General features: G+C 39.8%; 1 protein-coding gene across 1 annotated transcript in view; it reads right to left on the bottom strand.

The window, feature by feature from the left end:
• Positions 1–357: 357 nt before the first annotated feature.
• PCGF5 (polycomb group ring finger 5) overlaps positions 358–13,496 on the bottom strand; it is a 59,125-nt gene continuing 45,986 nt past the window's right edge. Inside the window, exons 8-9 of the mRNA XM_006880330.1 lie at positions 8,287–8,346; positions 358–601 (exon numbers count right to left, since the gene is read on the bottom strand). Coding sequence (XP_006880392.1) covers positions 554–601; positions 8,287–8,346 — 108 coding nt within the window. The 3' untranslated portion in view covers positions 358–553. The remainder of the gene's footprint in view (positions 602–8,286; positions 8,347–13,496) is intronic.

Here is a 13,496-nt window from a genome sequence, read left to right as displayed (position 1 = left end):
TAAAGAACAACTAGAATTCTTCACAAAAGGATTTTTACACTCAAGAGCAAACTATTTTGTACATAAAAAGCTCACTGAGAACAAGACAGTGGTGCAGAAACCACTTTCCTAAATATATTCCCCATTCAAAATAATTTCAGATAGTAGTTTCTGGTACAGTACTCTATTTAAACAAGAATTAATAAAATATTAAGTATGTGAAAACTGCAACACCACAAAGACTGAGCCAGTTTGCTAGTGTGATGAAACATAAGAACAATCTTGGTGCAGGCAAGCAAAATATTTCAAAAGCTGACTCGTGGCTGCACACCTGACTGATTCCAACTACAGGCGCACCTTGTGAGACAGATGCCTTACGCAGAATGGCACTTGGTTTGCTCGTAATAGAAACAACAGAGATGCAGGTGACAGTTTAGAGACGTACAATGGCCTTATTTGCATGCTGAAAATCTGGTTGTGTTCCTCTAGTCCACACACTGGTCATTGTGCAATTTGTCGACGAGTAAACAAAGAGTGCAGGATTCATCCTGGTGGCTGGTGGGCCCCTTGGTCTCTAACCAAAATCAATTCGTGGTCGATACTGCAATACCATGGGGTATGACTACAAAACAAGAACAGATGATAAGTAAGATCAGGTTTATTTATACACACTACAGATCATTTATATAACGAAGACTTTTTTTTAAAAAAAATTAGATGTTATTATTGATAGTATGTCCTGGTACTATTGACTATGGCTGTTAAAACTGCAATTACTATTAAAATTCTATTTTAAAAATTGTCATTCTTTTTTCTAGAATTAGCCAACTATTCCACAATAAACAGCATAGGTCGAATGCAAAGGCCTGTGGTCACCTTATAGGTTCTATAGACAAACTGATACGCTTAGGGTCCCAAACAGGTTCAATACAAAATATGCTACACTTAGGGAAAGGCAGGTCTTAAGAGACATGTCCTGCTTAAAAACAGTAAAACTCCCAACACTGGACATGCACGACACATCCACAGGCAGGACTCTGCCAGGACTGCAACCCATGAGGCTCACCTGAGTGGTGGCTAACTAGAGACTTCTAGTTAGGAATATATGAAACTGGACTAGTTTCCACCAATCACATTTTTGTACAGGTTTAATATTTTCCCCCTTTCTGGCAATTAAAATGTGTTTTAATAGCTCTTTAAAAATGTTGAAAAACAGGTTGAAATGTTTAAAAATAAGAAAATCTGCTGTCAAAGACCTCTCCAAAGTACTGAAGAGCAATGATGTCAGTCTGGAGACTAAGGTGCATCTGATACAGGCCATGGTCTTTACAATCACTTGCTATGCATTAGAGAGCTGGACAATGACTAGGGCTGACAGAAGGAGAGTTGATGCCTTTGAGCTGTGGAGAAGACTACTGAATATACCATGGACTGTTAAGAGAATAAACAAGTTCATCTTGGAGAGGGTGAAACCAGGCTGCTCCTTGGAGGCAAAGGATCTGACATAATTTGCACATGTTGCAAGGGGGAACCAGTCCTTGGAGAGAGACATTATGCTTGGGAGAGTGGAGGGACAGCACAGGAGAGGCAAACCCTCAATGATATGGATTGATTCAGTGACTGGAGTAATGGGGGTAGGTGTGCCAGAGACAATGAGATTGGCACAGGATAGAGCAGGGTTTAGGGCTGTTGTACTTAGGGTCGCTATGAGTCACAAGTGGCTCAATAGCACAGAACAATAACAACAACAAACAGTTAAATGAGGCTTTCAGGTCACTGACTCTACTCAACAGTTGATGCTGTTAAAGACTGAAGTGAACTGTTTCATCCTTCGTGTTGCTCTGATGATGTAAGAGAGCTATCAAGCATCTGGATATCACTCAGTGCTCAAGAGAAAACCTATTCCTGCTGGATAAAAGGCTTATGCCACAGGGCTACTTCTGAACTTCACTGTATCCATGCAGAACAAAAGGTCACAAAATCAATAGAGGTCCAATGGTTTTCTTTTTATTAAAGCTACAGATCCCAGTTTTCAAAATGAAATTTGAAGGACCTACTTTTTACCAAAATGGTGCTGTCATGTTACACAACTGAGAAAAGGTGAGTGGTTGGAATGTGCCAGCCAGTCCATGGGAGAAAGAAGGGGGGGTCTCCTCCTTTTGATGTTTACAGCCTTGAAGACCTGAGTTAGGGATTATGTGAAGTAGAACTGACCTGAAGGCAGTGGGGGTTGGTTTGTACTTTTAACAAATTGAGAAAGGGTCTCAGATGGTCACTGACTGAAGTTTCCCCTGCATCTTATATAGATGAATGTGAAAGATTGGTATAGAGAATGTGTGTGTGTGATATGTGCAATATGTGTAATATGTATAATATATGTGTAATATACACATAAAATATGTGAAACATTCTTCTAGGTCGTATAGCCCTGGTCTGTCCACTTGCTGTACAGAGGTAACTTGTGGTTGCTGTGATGCTAAACACTGTGACATTGATGTATCAAATGTGATCATGGTTACCCATGGTGGACAGTGTTGGGTGGAGCTGCCCGATTAAAATAAGCTTGGAAGCAGGAGTGGCATCCACTTCCGTAACAGCTTGCCTCTGGAAACCCTATGAACCTGGAGAAAGGATGAAAGTCAGACAAGAGTTGAGGGCTTTCGTTCATAGGGTCACTATGAGTCGCCTATGACTCGATGGCACTTAAACAACATACAGAGAGAGACCAGTTGGCCTAGTGGACAGAAAGTGATGCTACCAAACCTAAAGTGGGTGACTATAATCCGCGGCCCTCAGGACTGTCTTTAATTGTTTTTGTTCAAATATTCTTCTAGGTCGTATAGCCCTGGTGTGTCCACTTGCTGTACAGAGGTAACCTGTGGTTGTTATGAAGCTGAATACTGTGACACTGAGGAGTCAAATGTGTTAATGGTCACCCATAGTGGACAGTGCTTGTTGGAGCTCCCCGATTAAAACAAGCTTGGAAGCAGGAGTGGCATCCACTTCTGTATAACAGCTTGCCTCTGGAAACCCTATGAACCTGGAGAGAGGATGAAAGTCATGCAAGTGTTCAGGACTTTCGTTTATAGGGTCGCTATGAGTCGCCTATGACTCGATGGTACTTAACAACAACAACAATGTATAATGTGTATAATATGTATATCTATAATATCTACCTATCACATCTACCTCTATCTATCTATCTATCTATCTATCTATCTATCTATCTATCTATCTATCTATCTATCTATCTATCTATCTCAGGTGGCTGAGTGGTAAGGAAGTGCACTGCCACCCCAAAGGTACGCATTTCGATTTTGCCAGCTATACCATGGCAGAAAGATGAGAAATCTCCTCCCGCCTGACTGATTAACTGCCTCTGAAAACCCACTGGAGGGTTACTGTGGGTCAGTTCCAACTTGACAGTACATATCAACAACATTTTATTTTCCCCCCTCCCATACTGACAGAAAGAAAGTGAAATTCTTTAAGCCCTTATGGCCCTCTAAGCATTTATCAAAGCTACCTGTGTTCCACGTAGAGAAGACTCAATGCTGAGTCTCTTTGCCACTCCACTCAAGATGTAACAGATGCATAGGAAAGGCAACATCTCTGGGCTTCTTCTGAAGGAAATCAGATGCTACCACTTCCTAAGGCTGGAGTTAAATGGGCTTTTAGAGTTCAAAACTACCTTGCTTTTCATTTTATTTCATTGTTATTATTTTAAAGTTTATTCTGTTACCTCTTTGAGTCAGGTTATCTGGTAAGATGATGCATGAATCTGCATTTTACAAGCTTCCTGAGTTTCTCTGAGGTTCGGAGATGACTAACTTAAACACTCTATCCTAACTTGGTGCTAAGTCCCCCATCAGCCCCCAGTTTGGCCTTCACTGTAATAGCTTTCTAGCTTTAATCTCCACTGTTGATTCTTCAGACCGCAGGTTTCCCACAAATTGCCAAGCTATTCATATTAGAGTACCTTCAGAATATACAGAACTATCCCATGAAGAATTCTTCCAGGGATGAAGGAAGTAAAAACGGCTTGGCTAACATAATTAATTTGGAATTTTATCTTCTTTGGCTGAAAAATGTTTTTGTCTCCCTACCAAGGAACCTCCATCTAACATACTTTGGACATGTTGTGAGGAGAGACCGGTCCTTGGAGAAGGACATCATGCTTGGGAGGGTGGAGGGACAGCGCAGGAGGGGAAGGCCCTCTGTGAGGTGGACTGATTCAGAGACAGTGCGATTGGCACAGGACCGAGCAGAGTTTAGGACTGTTGTACACAGGGTTGCTATGAGTCGCAAGCGACTCGACGGCACATAACAACAACCACCACCACCAAGTAACCACCGTCACTACCACCACCAAGTAACTGCAAGTAAACATTCGTGTTTGTTCTATGGCAATATAAGAAGACGAATACTTCTGTGTATTTTGCAGGTACTCTAGGTAATATGAACAGCTTGATAATAAATGACACTTGTTACAACACTGAGGCTTACTGATGTGCTTTATGTTCTATAAACTTTATGTCTAGTATAATTGTGCTTTCTGGGTAAAATGACATCGCACGTATTGGAAAGAAATATGGCACATCACTGTGTCTCAGCATTAAGTGATTGTTGTGAGTGCACTCAGATTTCCAAGTTGCTAGTCTTCAATTTTATCACATAATAAAAATCAAAGTACACATTAAAAATTTAGAAAATTTTAAAAAGTGACCGATGTGTTTTTCCCCTTAAGAGTAATCCCCCCATTTAAGTAAACTGCCTTTATTGCAGAAGAAAAAAAACATACAAAAAGCACAAAAGCAAACTACTTAAGTCCTATCATTTGAAAAGAGTAACTACAATTTTAGTAAATATGTTACTCTCATATTTCCCTAAAAATGAGAATTGTGCTCTGCATCCTCAAGACTGTCCACTTGAAAAAATATCTTTTTTTGCTATACACTTGAGTTTATTCCATTTTTTTAAATATTCTGACTTTATCTTGACTCAATGAGGTATTTTTAACTCCCCAAGACAAGTTCCTAACCCCCAGGATTTGTTCCTACAAGTCTAATTGTTGGTTTTAAACAACATATTTGATACATATTATACTGGCTTAAACAGTTTCCTTTTTACTTGTCTAGTATTCTGAGAGTCAAGGACTGCAGCCTACAATATGGATTGAGGTTCAATGTCAAGAAGACAAAGATTCTCACCACTGGACCAATTGGCAGCATCAGGATGGATGTTGAGGAGATTGAGATTGTACACAGCTTTAGTTTGCTTGGCTCCATAGTCAACAGTCTTGGCACCAGCAGCCAGGAAATTAAAAGGCGCATTGCCATGGGAAAGTCTGCTGTTAGGGACCTCTCCAAAGTACTGAAGAGCAATGGTGTCTCTGTGGAGACTGAGGTGCGTCTGATACAGGCTATGGTCTTCGCAATCCTTGTTATGCATCAGAGAGTTGGACAATGACCAGGGAGGAGAATTGATGCCTTTGAGCTGTGGTGCTGGAGAAGAGTACTGAGAATACCATGTACTGCTAGGAAAACAAACAGATTTGTCCTGGAAAGGGTTAAACCGGGTGGCTCCTTGGAGGCAAGGATTCTGAGGCTCCATCTAACATACTTTGGACATGTTGTGAGGAGAAACCGGTCCTTGGAGAAGGACATCATGCTTGGGAGGGTGGAGGGACAGCGCAGGAGAGGAAGGCCCTCTATGAGGTGGATTGATTCAGTGACTGGGATAATTGGGATGGGTGTATCAGAGACAGTGCGATTGGCACAGGACAGAGCGGAGTTTAGGGCTGTTGTACATAGGGTCGCTATGAGTCGCAAGTGACTCGACGGCACATAACAACAACAACAGTGTTCTGAGGGCCCATTCTCCCACAGCTTCCCCAATAGTAAGCACTGCCATTTTCTGCTCTTTATTTGGAAACTTAATATAAAACAGCATTTTTTGGTTTCTAGAAGAAGTTAATAATTTCATATGCTTATTAATGCTGTGTTTGCATCTCTTGTCACTTGCCTGATCATGCTCCTTGTTCATTTTTCTATGAAAAATTGAGCTTTTCCTTGCAAATATGTTTGGGTATTTTACATATTAAGAACCGTAAACCTTTCTCATTCTTATCTTGAAACTATTTCCTTATTTTATTGCAGATTGCTTTTCAACTTAACTTTTCCTTTATGTTTTTCTCATTTACAAATACAATGAGAAAGATCATCCCCACTCTGAGATCAGATACTCAGCTATACTTTCTAGGTGCTTTTGCCACCTTTGATTCACTGGTGGATAATGGAAGTTATGGGGTGAATGTTCACCCTTCTCTCCACCAAAAGTCTCATAAATGAAGTGAAAACAGAGCCTAAAAGATCTGCACTCCCAACTCCACTTACACCGTTGAGTTTAGTTCCTAATAACCAACCTGCATTCTCTCAGTTCCAGCTTCACTGGCCCCCTTACAATCCACAAAGACACCATGTGACCTCTCATCACCCTGAACTGTGCTCTTTTGGCCTGGCATACTCTACTCTGTACTTACACAGCTATTTCTCTCACTTCCTTTTGATCAAAATTATCATCTCTAAGAGGCCTTTCCTTGACCATCTTGTAAAAATATTCTATTCCCCTGGAGACGGAGATTCTGAGGATTCTGGGAAAAAATTATTGGGAGGATAGGACAGGACTGGATAGTGTTTGGTTTTCTTGAGTAGACAATATGGGTCAAAGGAGGGAGCTCTGGCTTAATGGTAAAGGGCTGTGCTGCCATCTCAAAAGTTCATGGTTCTAATCCACTAGCTTCTCTGTGGGAGAAAGATAGGCAATCTCTTCTCGTGTAATTTGATGCCTTTGAAAACCCACTGGAGGGTCAGCTATGAGTCAGTTCTGATTCAATGGCACACAACAACATGAGTCAACCTAACGGCACCTAACAACAGAGAAATGTCCAGCACACAGTTAAATGAATTCTGTATTTCTCGATTATTTTGAAGTATATCTATATAGATTCAAATATATTTGTTTGTCCCTGAGTGGTTCCTTTTATTAGCAAGTGTGTGTTTCAGTTAATAATATTGTTTTAAACTACACTAGCTGTAAAATGCATTTTTGTATGTGACAGTAAAAGTGCCTTCTGTTATTCATTTTAAAGATGTAACCTTGACCAGAAGGCCCTACTTTTCTACATTTCTCAATATACTATAAAATGTCTAGCTTTATCAAGTTAAATAAGAACCTGGTTTAAGTACAAGGGTATTTGGTACTGTAAAAGAGGTCACAATTTAACTTTGTAAAGATTTAGTACCTTTTATAGTACTTAAATTATTATTCAAATTTTGGGGTATTTTTGTCATATATGAGAAAGTCTTTGCTCTTAGGACACATATGGTCAACTCTCTTGATACCTGCAATTTATTAAACACAGATGAAACATCTAAAAAATGCAGATATATACAAATTTTACCAATTTATCCCTTACGCCTAATGTAATAAAAGGAAGAAAGATACATTATTTCCTCCTAAATTATTTTCTTAAGCCTTTTTAGACACTTAATTTGTTTTGCATTGACTAAACATTATAATTTAAATAAGTTAAAGAATAAATTTTAAGGAAGCCACTGAGGGAACTTCCAGCTCAGTTGCCAAACATTTTTGATTAGTGATGACATTTTTTTCTGTTTCACTTTACCCTGCCTCAAAATAAAGCCCACACGGCAACAGAGCTGGCAAGGTGGCAGCTGTTTGTCACATAATAACAATTGTTCTCCGGGAATAAATCAGCAATGGAGATTTTAAAAAATGGTATTACTAACCCATTTCTTGATTAAGTAAAGCTGATCAAAGATCATCTCTGTATCTAACAGTAATCCTTGCTATCTTGTGTTTTCAATTTTTTAAACATGTTTTTATTAGATAAACTTTCATCAGAATCTAAGTTTAAATTTTACCAGTACATTGTTAAATCTTATTACTATTTTTTCGGTCTTAAAAAGAGGAAAGAGATGTCAAGTACTTATGAGAGAGCTTGAGAAGGCAGTTCCTAACAGTCAGTTCCTGACTGAAAATAATGGGTTTAAGATTTAGAATTCCCACCTCCCCCCTTGTTTCAGAAAACCTAAATGGATAACTCAGGGGAGGAAAGCTAAAATAACATGAAGCGGGGAGGTGGGGAAGGGATATAAATGGAAAAGACCAAGTTTTAGAGCTCAAATAAGTACAAAGTTTACAGTCATGTCTGCCTGCGTTGGGGACGGGAGCAGTCACACGGGGATTGCTGTGGTCATATGTACAGCCGTGAGTGCCTCTTACCTGATACAAAGGGCCATCCTGAGGGCAGACTTGCGAAGCTGAGCAGTTCAGACACCGAAACTGCGGAGGAGATGAACTCATCAGATAAGAGGCATCCACAACTGGACACATATTTAAAACGGATTATTTAAAATATGCTAACATCAAACATAAGACTCAACATGATGAATTTTTAGTTAACATTTGCCAAACATGTGGTAGTTATTTCTTTAAAAGAAAAAGAGATTTTAATAACAGTGATTGGTAAAATTTAGCTTGAAGCAATTTAAGCATGCAGATATGAGTTTTGTTTAATATTCTGCAAATATCTATCCAAAAAGTGGGTGGTCTATCCTTCCCATCCCTTCTCCACATACTAATTCCTGGGAGGAAATGTCACCTTTTGAGTCCCCAGGAAGTTATCTTCTTTCTTCCATAGTTTCCTAGATCAATGTCTCCCCTAACTCCTCTCACACTATCCTCTGAAGGCACCACTATTCAAAGAGCTCACAGCACCAAGAGGGAGAGACACTGCCCAACCTGCAAAGGATCTGATTTCCACTTTAAAGGCTTTCTACTGCTCAGAGTAGATACTTAGCTGTCATAGCTATTTTAATATCATTAGATTGTAAGCTCCACGAGGGTACATTTTATTCTTATTTGTGGTTTTATAAGCAAGGTCCACAGCTGGCACACGACAGCCACTCAGGAAATGTTTAAAAAAGAAATTGATTGAAGAGATTTTAAAATTACTGAGTAAGTTCACGTGTAACCTACAACTTTTTCGTGGTTTTAATGACAATTAAAAAAAAAAAAAACAACACACACACCAACAACAAACAACCCTCCAAAATCTTGAGTTTCAGTACTACGCTATTTGCTGTTAGGTGCCTTCAAGTTGGAATCAATTTATAGCTGACACTCCAGCAGATTTTTGGAGGCTGTCAATTGAGCACCAGAGATTGCCCACCTTTCTCCTGTGGGGAAGATGGTGGGATCTGCATTGCTTACCTTTGAGAAAGAAATTCACCACTAAGCCATCAGAGTCTGTCAAGGAGTTATGCAACACAAATATAATTTTAATAGTAATAAAAAGCCCTATTGTGATAGAGTTGGAGCAGATTTAGACCTGACCCTTAGGTGGGATGCAGAGGCTGTAAACCACACAGGAGGAGGCTGCCCCCCACTTTCTTCTGTGGAGCAGCTGGTGGGTTCAAGCTGCTCGAGAGGTGCTACCTATGTGTTAACAGCACAATTCTCAAAGGATGACACTCCCAGAACTTCAACTTGAACACAGCTAAAAAGTGTCAACTATTTACTTTGAAATTATGCACATTTGAGTCCAATATTGCACAGCTCTCCAAAATGGCAAAACAATTAAGCATTTTAAAAAAGTATGTGAGGTATATTCCAGAGATTTAGCCAGGCCTTTTTAAATTCCATATAAACTATAAAGTGATTTAAGTAAGCAAAAATAAATGGAAAATAAAAATAAAAAGAAAAAAATGAAATGGAGTCTATTTATAGCCTTGTAACAAAACTTGAGAGATCATCTATTCTTCCAGAAGACATGAGCAGTTTCTTCTCTGGATTGTTGCTGTCAGGTGCCACTGAGTACAGGATGACTCATGGTGATCTTATGAACAAGAGATGTGAATCCTGTCCTATCCTGTGCCGTCTTCATCATCTCTGATTCACTGGAACCCACTGCTGCAGTCACCATGTCAATCCATCTCATTCAGGGTCTTCCTTTCTTTTGCTGACCCTCAACCTTTCCAAGCATGATATCCCTTCTCCAGAGAACAGCCTCTCCTAGTAACACATCCAGAGCATGAGAGATGACGCTTTGCCATCCTTGCCTCCACGGAGCACTCTGGCTGCATCTTTTCCAAGACACACCTATTCACTCTTTTGGCAGTCCATAGGGTGCTCAGTATTCTTCTCCAATAACACAACTCAAAGGTATAAATTCTCATCCTTATTCACTGTCCAGCTCTCAGATGCACAGCAAGTGACTGAAGACCACAGCCTGAATCAAGTACACCCTAGTCTTCAAAATGATATCACTGTTCTTCAGTATTTTGGAGAGGTTCTGACAGGAGCCTTGCTGAAAGCACTATGTCTGTCTCCTGAGTGCTGGTACCAAGGCTGTTGTTGATTATGGCTCCAAGTAAGGGAAAATAATTGACAGTTTCAATGCTTTCTCCATCTATCATGATGTTGTCTATTGGCCCCATGGTCAGGACCTCTGTTTTCTTGATGTTGAGATTTGTAATCCACATTAAAGGCTATCGTCTTTGAACTTCTGCAGCAAGCACTTCAGTTCCTCCTCACTTTTAGCAAGTAAGGCTGTGCCTTCAACATCAGCGCAGGCTGTAGAGGAGTCTTCCTCCAACTCTGATGCCACGTTCTTCTTCACAGAGTCTGGCTTCTAAAAGGTGGCACCTGTTTTTCTGAGCCAGCTCATCCATACACCAGGCTCACCATGGTAGCCTTTGGCAAGGTTTTCTTTCCTTCTGAAGATGCCCAAGGTTCTGCATCATCAACCTTTGTCTGGTTATGCCAACCCCAAGTTGCTTCACTAAGAGTAACAAGTTCAGCTGGGAAGAGACACTTTCTCTAAGTGATTCTTTTTTCTTTTCTTCTTTCTGGAGTCAATCAAGATGAATGTGCTTTCCCTGACACTGCTAGATGTCTGAGGAAAAGACAGACAGGAGCATGCACTACTTTAGGTGCTGCTCGACTCACTTATTTTTGAGTAGTGTTTAGAGCTGCAAGTTGAAAGAGTTAACTAAAGAAGAATGGCGATGATGAACATGAGAGAAAATGATGAACATGTGAGGAAATGATGAATACAGGAGGAAAAAATCAGATGGGAGAGATTTTCCAGCAAATACGGAGTTTACTTCAGGAGTCTAGATAGAAGCCTCAGAAGCTGAGACAAAAGCCTGCATTTGTCTCCATCTTCTATGTTCTTTAGAGGGAGTAAAGGAAAGAGGTACAGTTTCTTTCCTTCCCTAGCTTCTGTGTATGTGGTCATTAGCAAAAATTTAGAAGTTCAAACTGAGTAGAAGTTTATCATCTTAATTCTCACAAAATTCTTTCAAAATAAGTTTGCTTTTACAACAAGTACAAGTTTTGTAAAAAATTAAATAAGGAATATGGTTTTATAATAAAAAGGCAAAGTATTAAAATCTTAATAGGAGACCAGTAGGGCAAATGCTGTGTTTCTTGCTAAGCATTTGCCATAGCAATTAATTTGAAAAGTTATGTGAAGTGAGTATTTATGTGAATAAAACTGCTTCAGATTCTGTCATAACCTACTATAAACCTCAGGTCTAGAAGGGTCAGAGAAACCCAATCTTCCTAAACTCTGACTTGCTCAAAGCTTTAACACAACTGAGTTGTCTTACTAAGTGTGCAGCTGATCCAATGCCCACGTCACTGGGCCTCAACAGAAACCACAACACAGCTTTGTGAGCAGGAACTAGGTTTTCTTGCTCAAAGTGCTTCCTGGGAAAAAAAGGAGCAGGAGTAATTACAGTGAGGTCTGGAGGGGTTGATGTCTATCAGAGAAAGTTCACTCAAGCCTCTTTTTCTCAGAAGTGGAAACACCTGCTTGGTGTAATTAATTAAGGGCTCAACCAACAGCCTAAAAGCTGATGGGACAAACCTAGAGGTGCCAGCCAACATGGGCCTGCAACGTCACAGCCCTGAAAACACTATGGAGTAGTTTGATTCTGCACATTAAGTCAGAATTAACAGATGTCTAACTAGAAGGTTAAATTAAAAATTTCCAAAGGAGAGCCATATACAAATAAGTGTGTGATGAGTTCTAGTACTGCTGTTGCCTGCCACTGGGTCATTGCAGATTGTTCCAGAGGGCTCTGTGGGCTGGCATGTTTACAAGGGCAGGTTACTAGGTTCTTCTGCCCCATAGAACCACTTTTGGGTAGCAGCTCAGTGTTTAACCACTCTGCCACCAGGGCTTCTTAGGATTGTATCTTTAAAACATCAGAAACAATCATGTTTGCTGTAATCCTTTGTATCTCTCAGACTCCTAATTATCAATTTAATCTTGTGCAGCAACTGTGAAAGGACTGAAGGAGAAATTTAAAATAGCCACCATTTTTGATGCTGAAAAATGCTTTTAAAATATTTTTAAAATCCTGATATTTGCCACATTAAGGTTGGGAAGGAGGGAGATGTTTTAATCTAGATAGACCAGAGTGTCCCTCCTTCCAGGCTTCACATGTCTCCAGTCCAGCTACACAAAAGTCAGCCAGTAATATTTTGTGAGTAGTTATAATGTGTAAGTTCTAGATAACTATGGAATTTTTGGTGAAAAAACAGGTACTTTCATGATTGTATAGATGATGACATTTATTAGGTAGTAACAGTAAATACTGAATATAGGTTGGGACTTTATCTCCATGGCTATTAGCTCATAATTCTTTGTCTCTCTCTTCCATCTGCTGTGCTTGCTTCTTTTCTACCTACTTGTTTCCTACCTCTGTCACAAACAGCTTCATACCATGTGCAACATACTATGCACACTTCCTGCTGTAAATGATAAACTTCTGACATTAAGAGGCAGAACATAACATTATTTATTGCTAAGAAGGATGTTTTATAAAGATCACTCTTGAGGATTTGAACAAGTTGACAAATACTTGGGGAGGAACATGGTTTGCTTTCATTTCAGGGTTTCTTGAAACAGAGTCGAGTATCTAATATGGAAGGAAGCCCAGATCCTAAATCAGACACATAAAACTAGCCACGTGGTTCAAATTCACCAGGTATTCTGTGGGGGAAAAAATAAGCAATCTTCTCCTATGCAATTTACAACCTCTGAAAACCTGCTGGAGGACCAGCTATGAGTTGGCTCCAAATTGATGAGGCATAACAACAAACAAATAATACTAAGTTAATATCTCATATTCATAAAACATGGAGGTAGGAGAATTGATGAAATTAGGTGCTTTAAGCCTTTTCATCTCTTGGACCCATAAAATAACTGTATTTCCCAAAGGAGATTTTAGAGATGCTACTATCTTTGAGGAAGATTTGATGGCTTAGTGTAAGGAGTTGTGCTGCCAGCCAAAAGGCATACAGTTTTTATCCATCAGCTGCTCCATGCGAAAAAGACTGGCAATCTCCTCCTATTTGATTTACTGCCCTTGAAAACCCACTGGAGGGTCAGCTGTGAATTGATTCTGACTTGACAGTAC

This window comes from Elephantulus edwardii, unplaced genomic scaffold, assembly GCF_000299155.1.
Source record: "Elephantulus edwardii isolate Elephantulus edwardi_28Jun2011 unplaced genomic scaffold, EleEdw1.0 scaffold00007, whole genome shotgun sequence".
Taxonomy (NCBI): Eukaryota; Metazoa; Chordata; class Mammalia; order Macroscelidea; family Macroscelididae; genus Elephantulus; species Elephantulus edwardii.
This window is presented reverse-complemented; position numbering and strand designations above follow the sequence as displayed.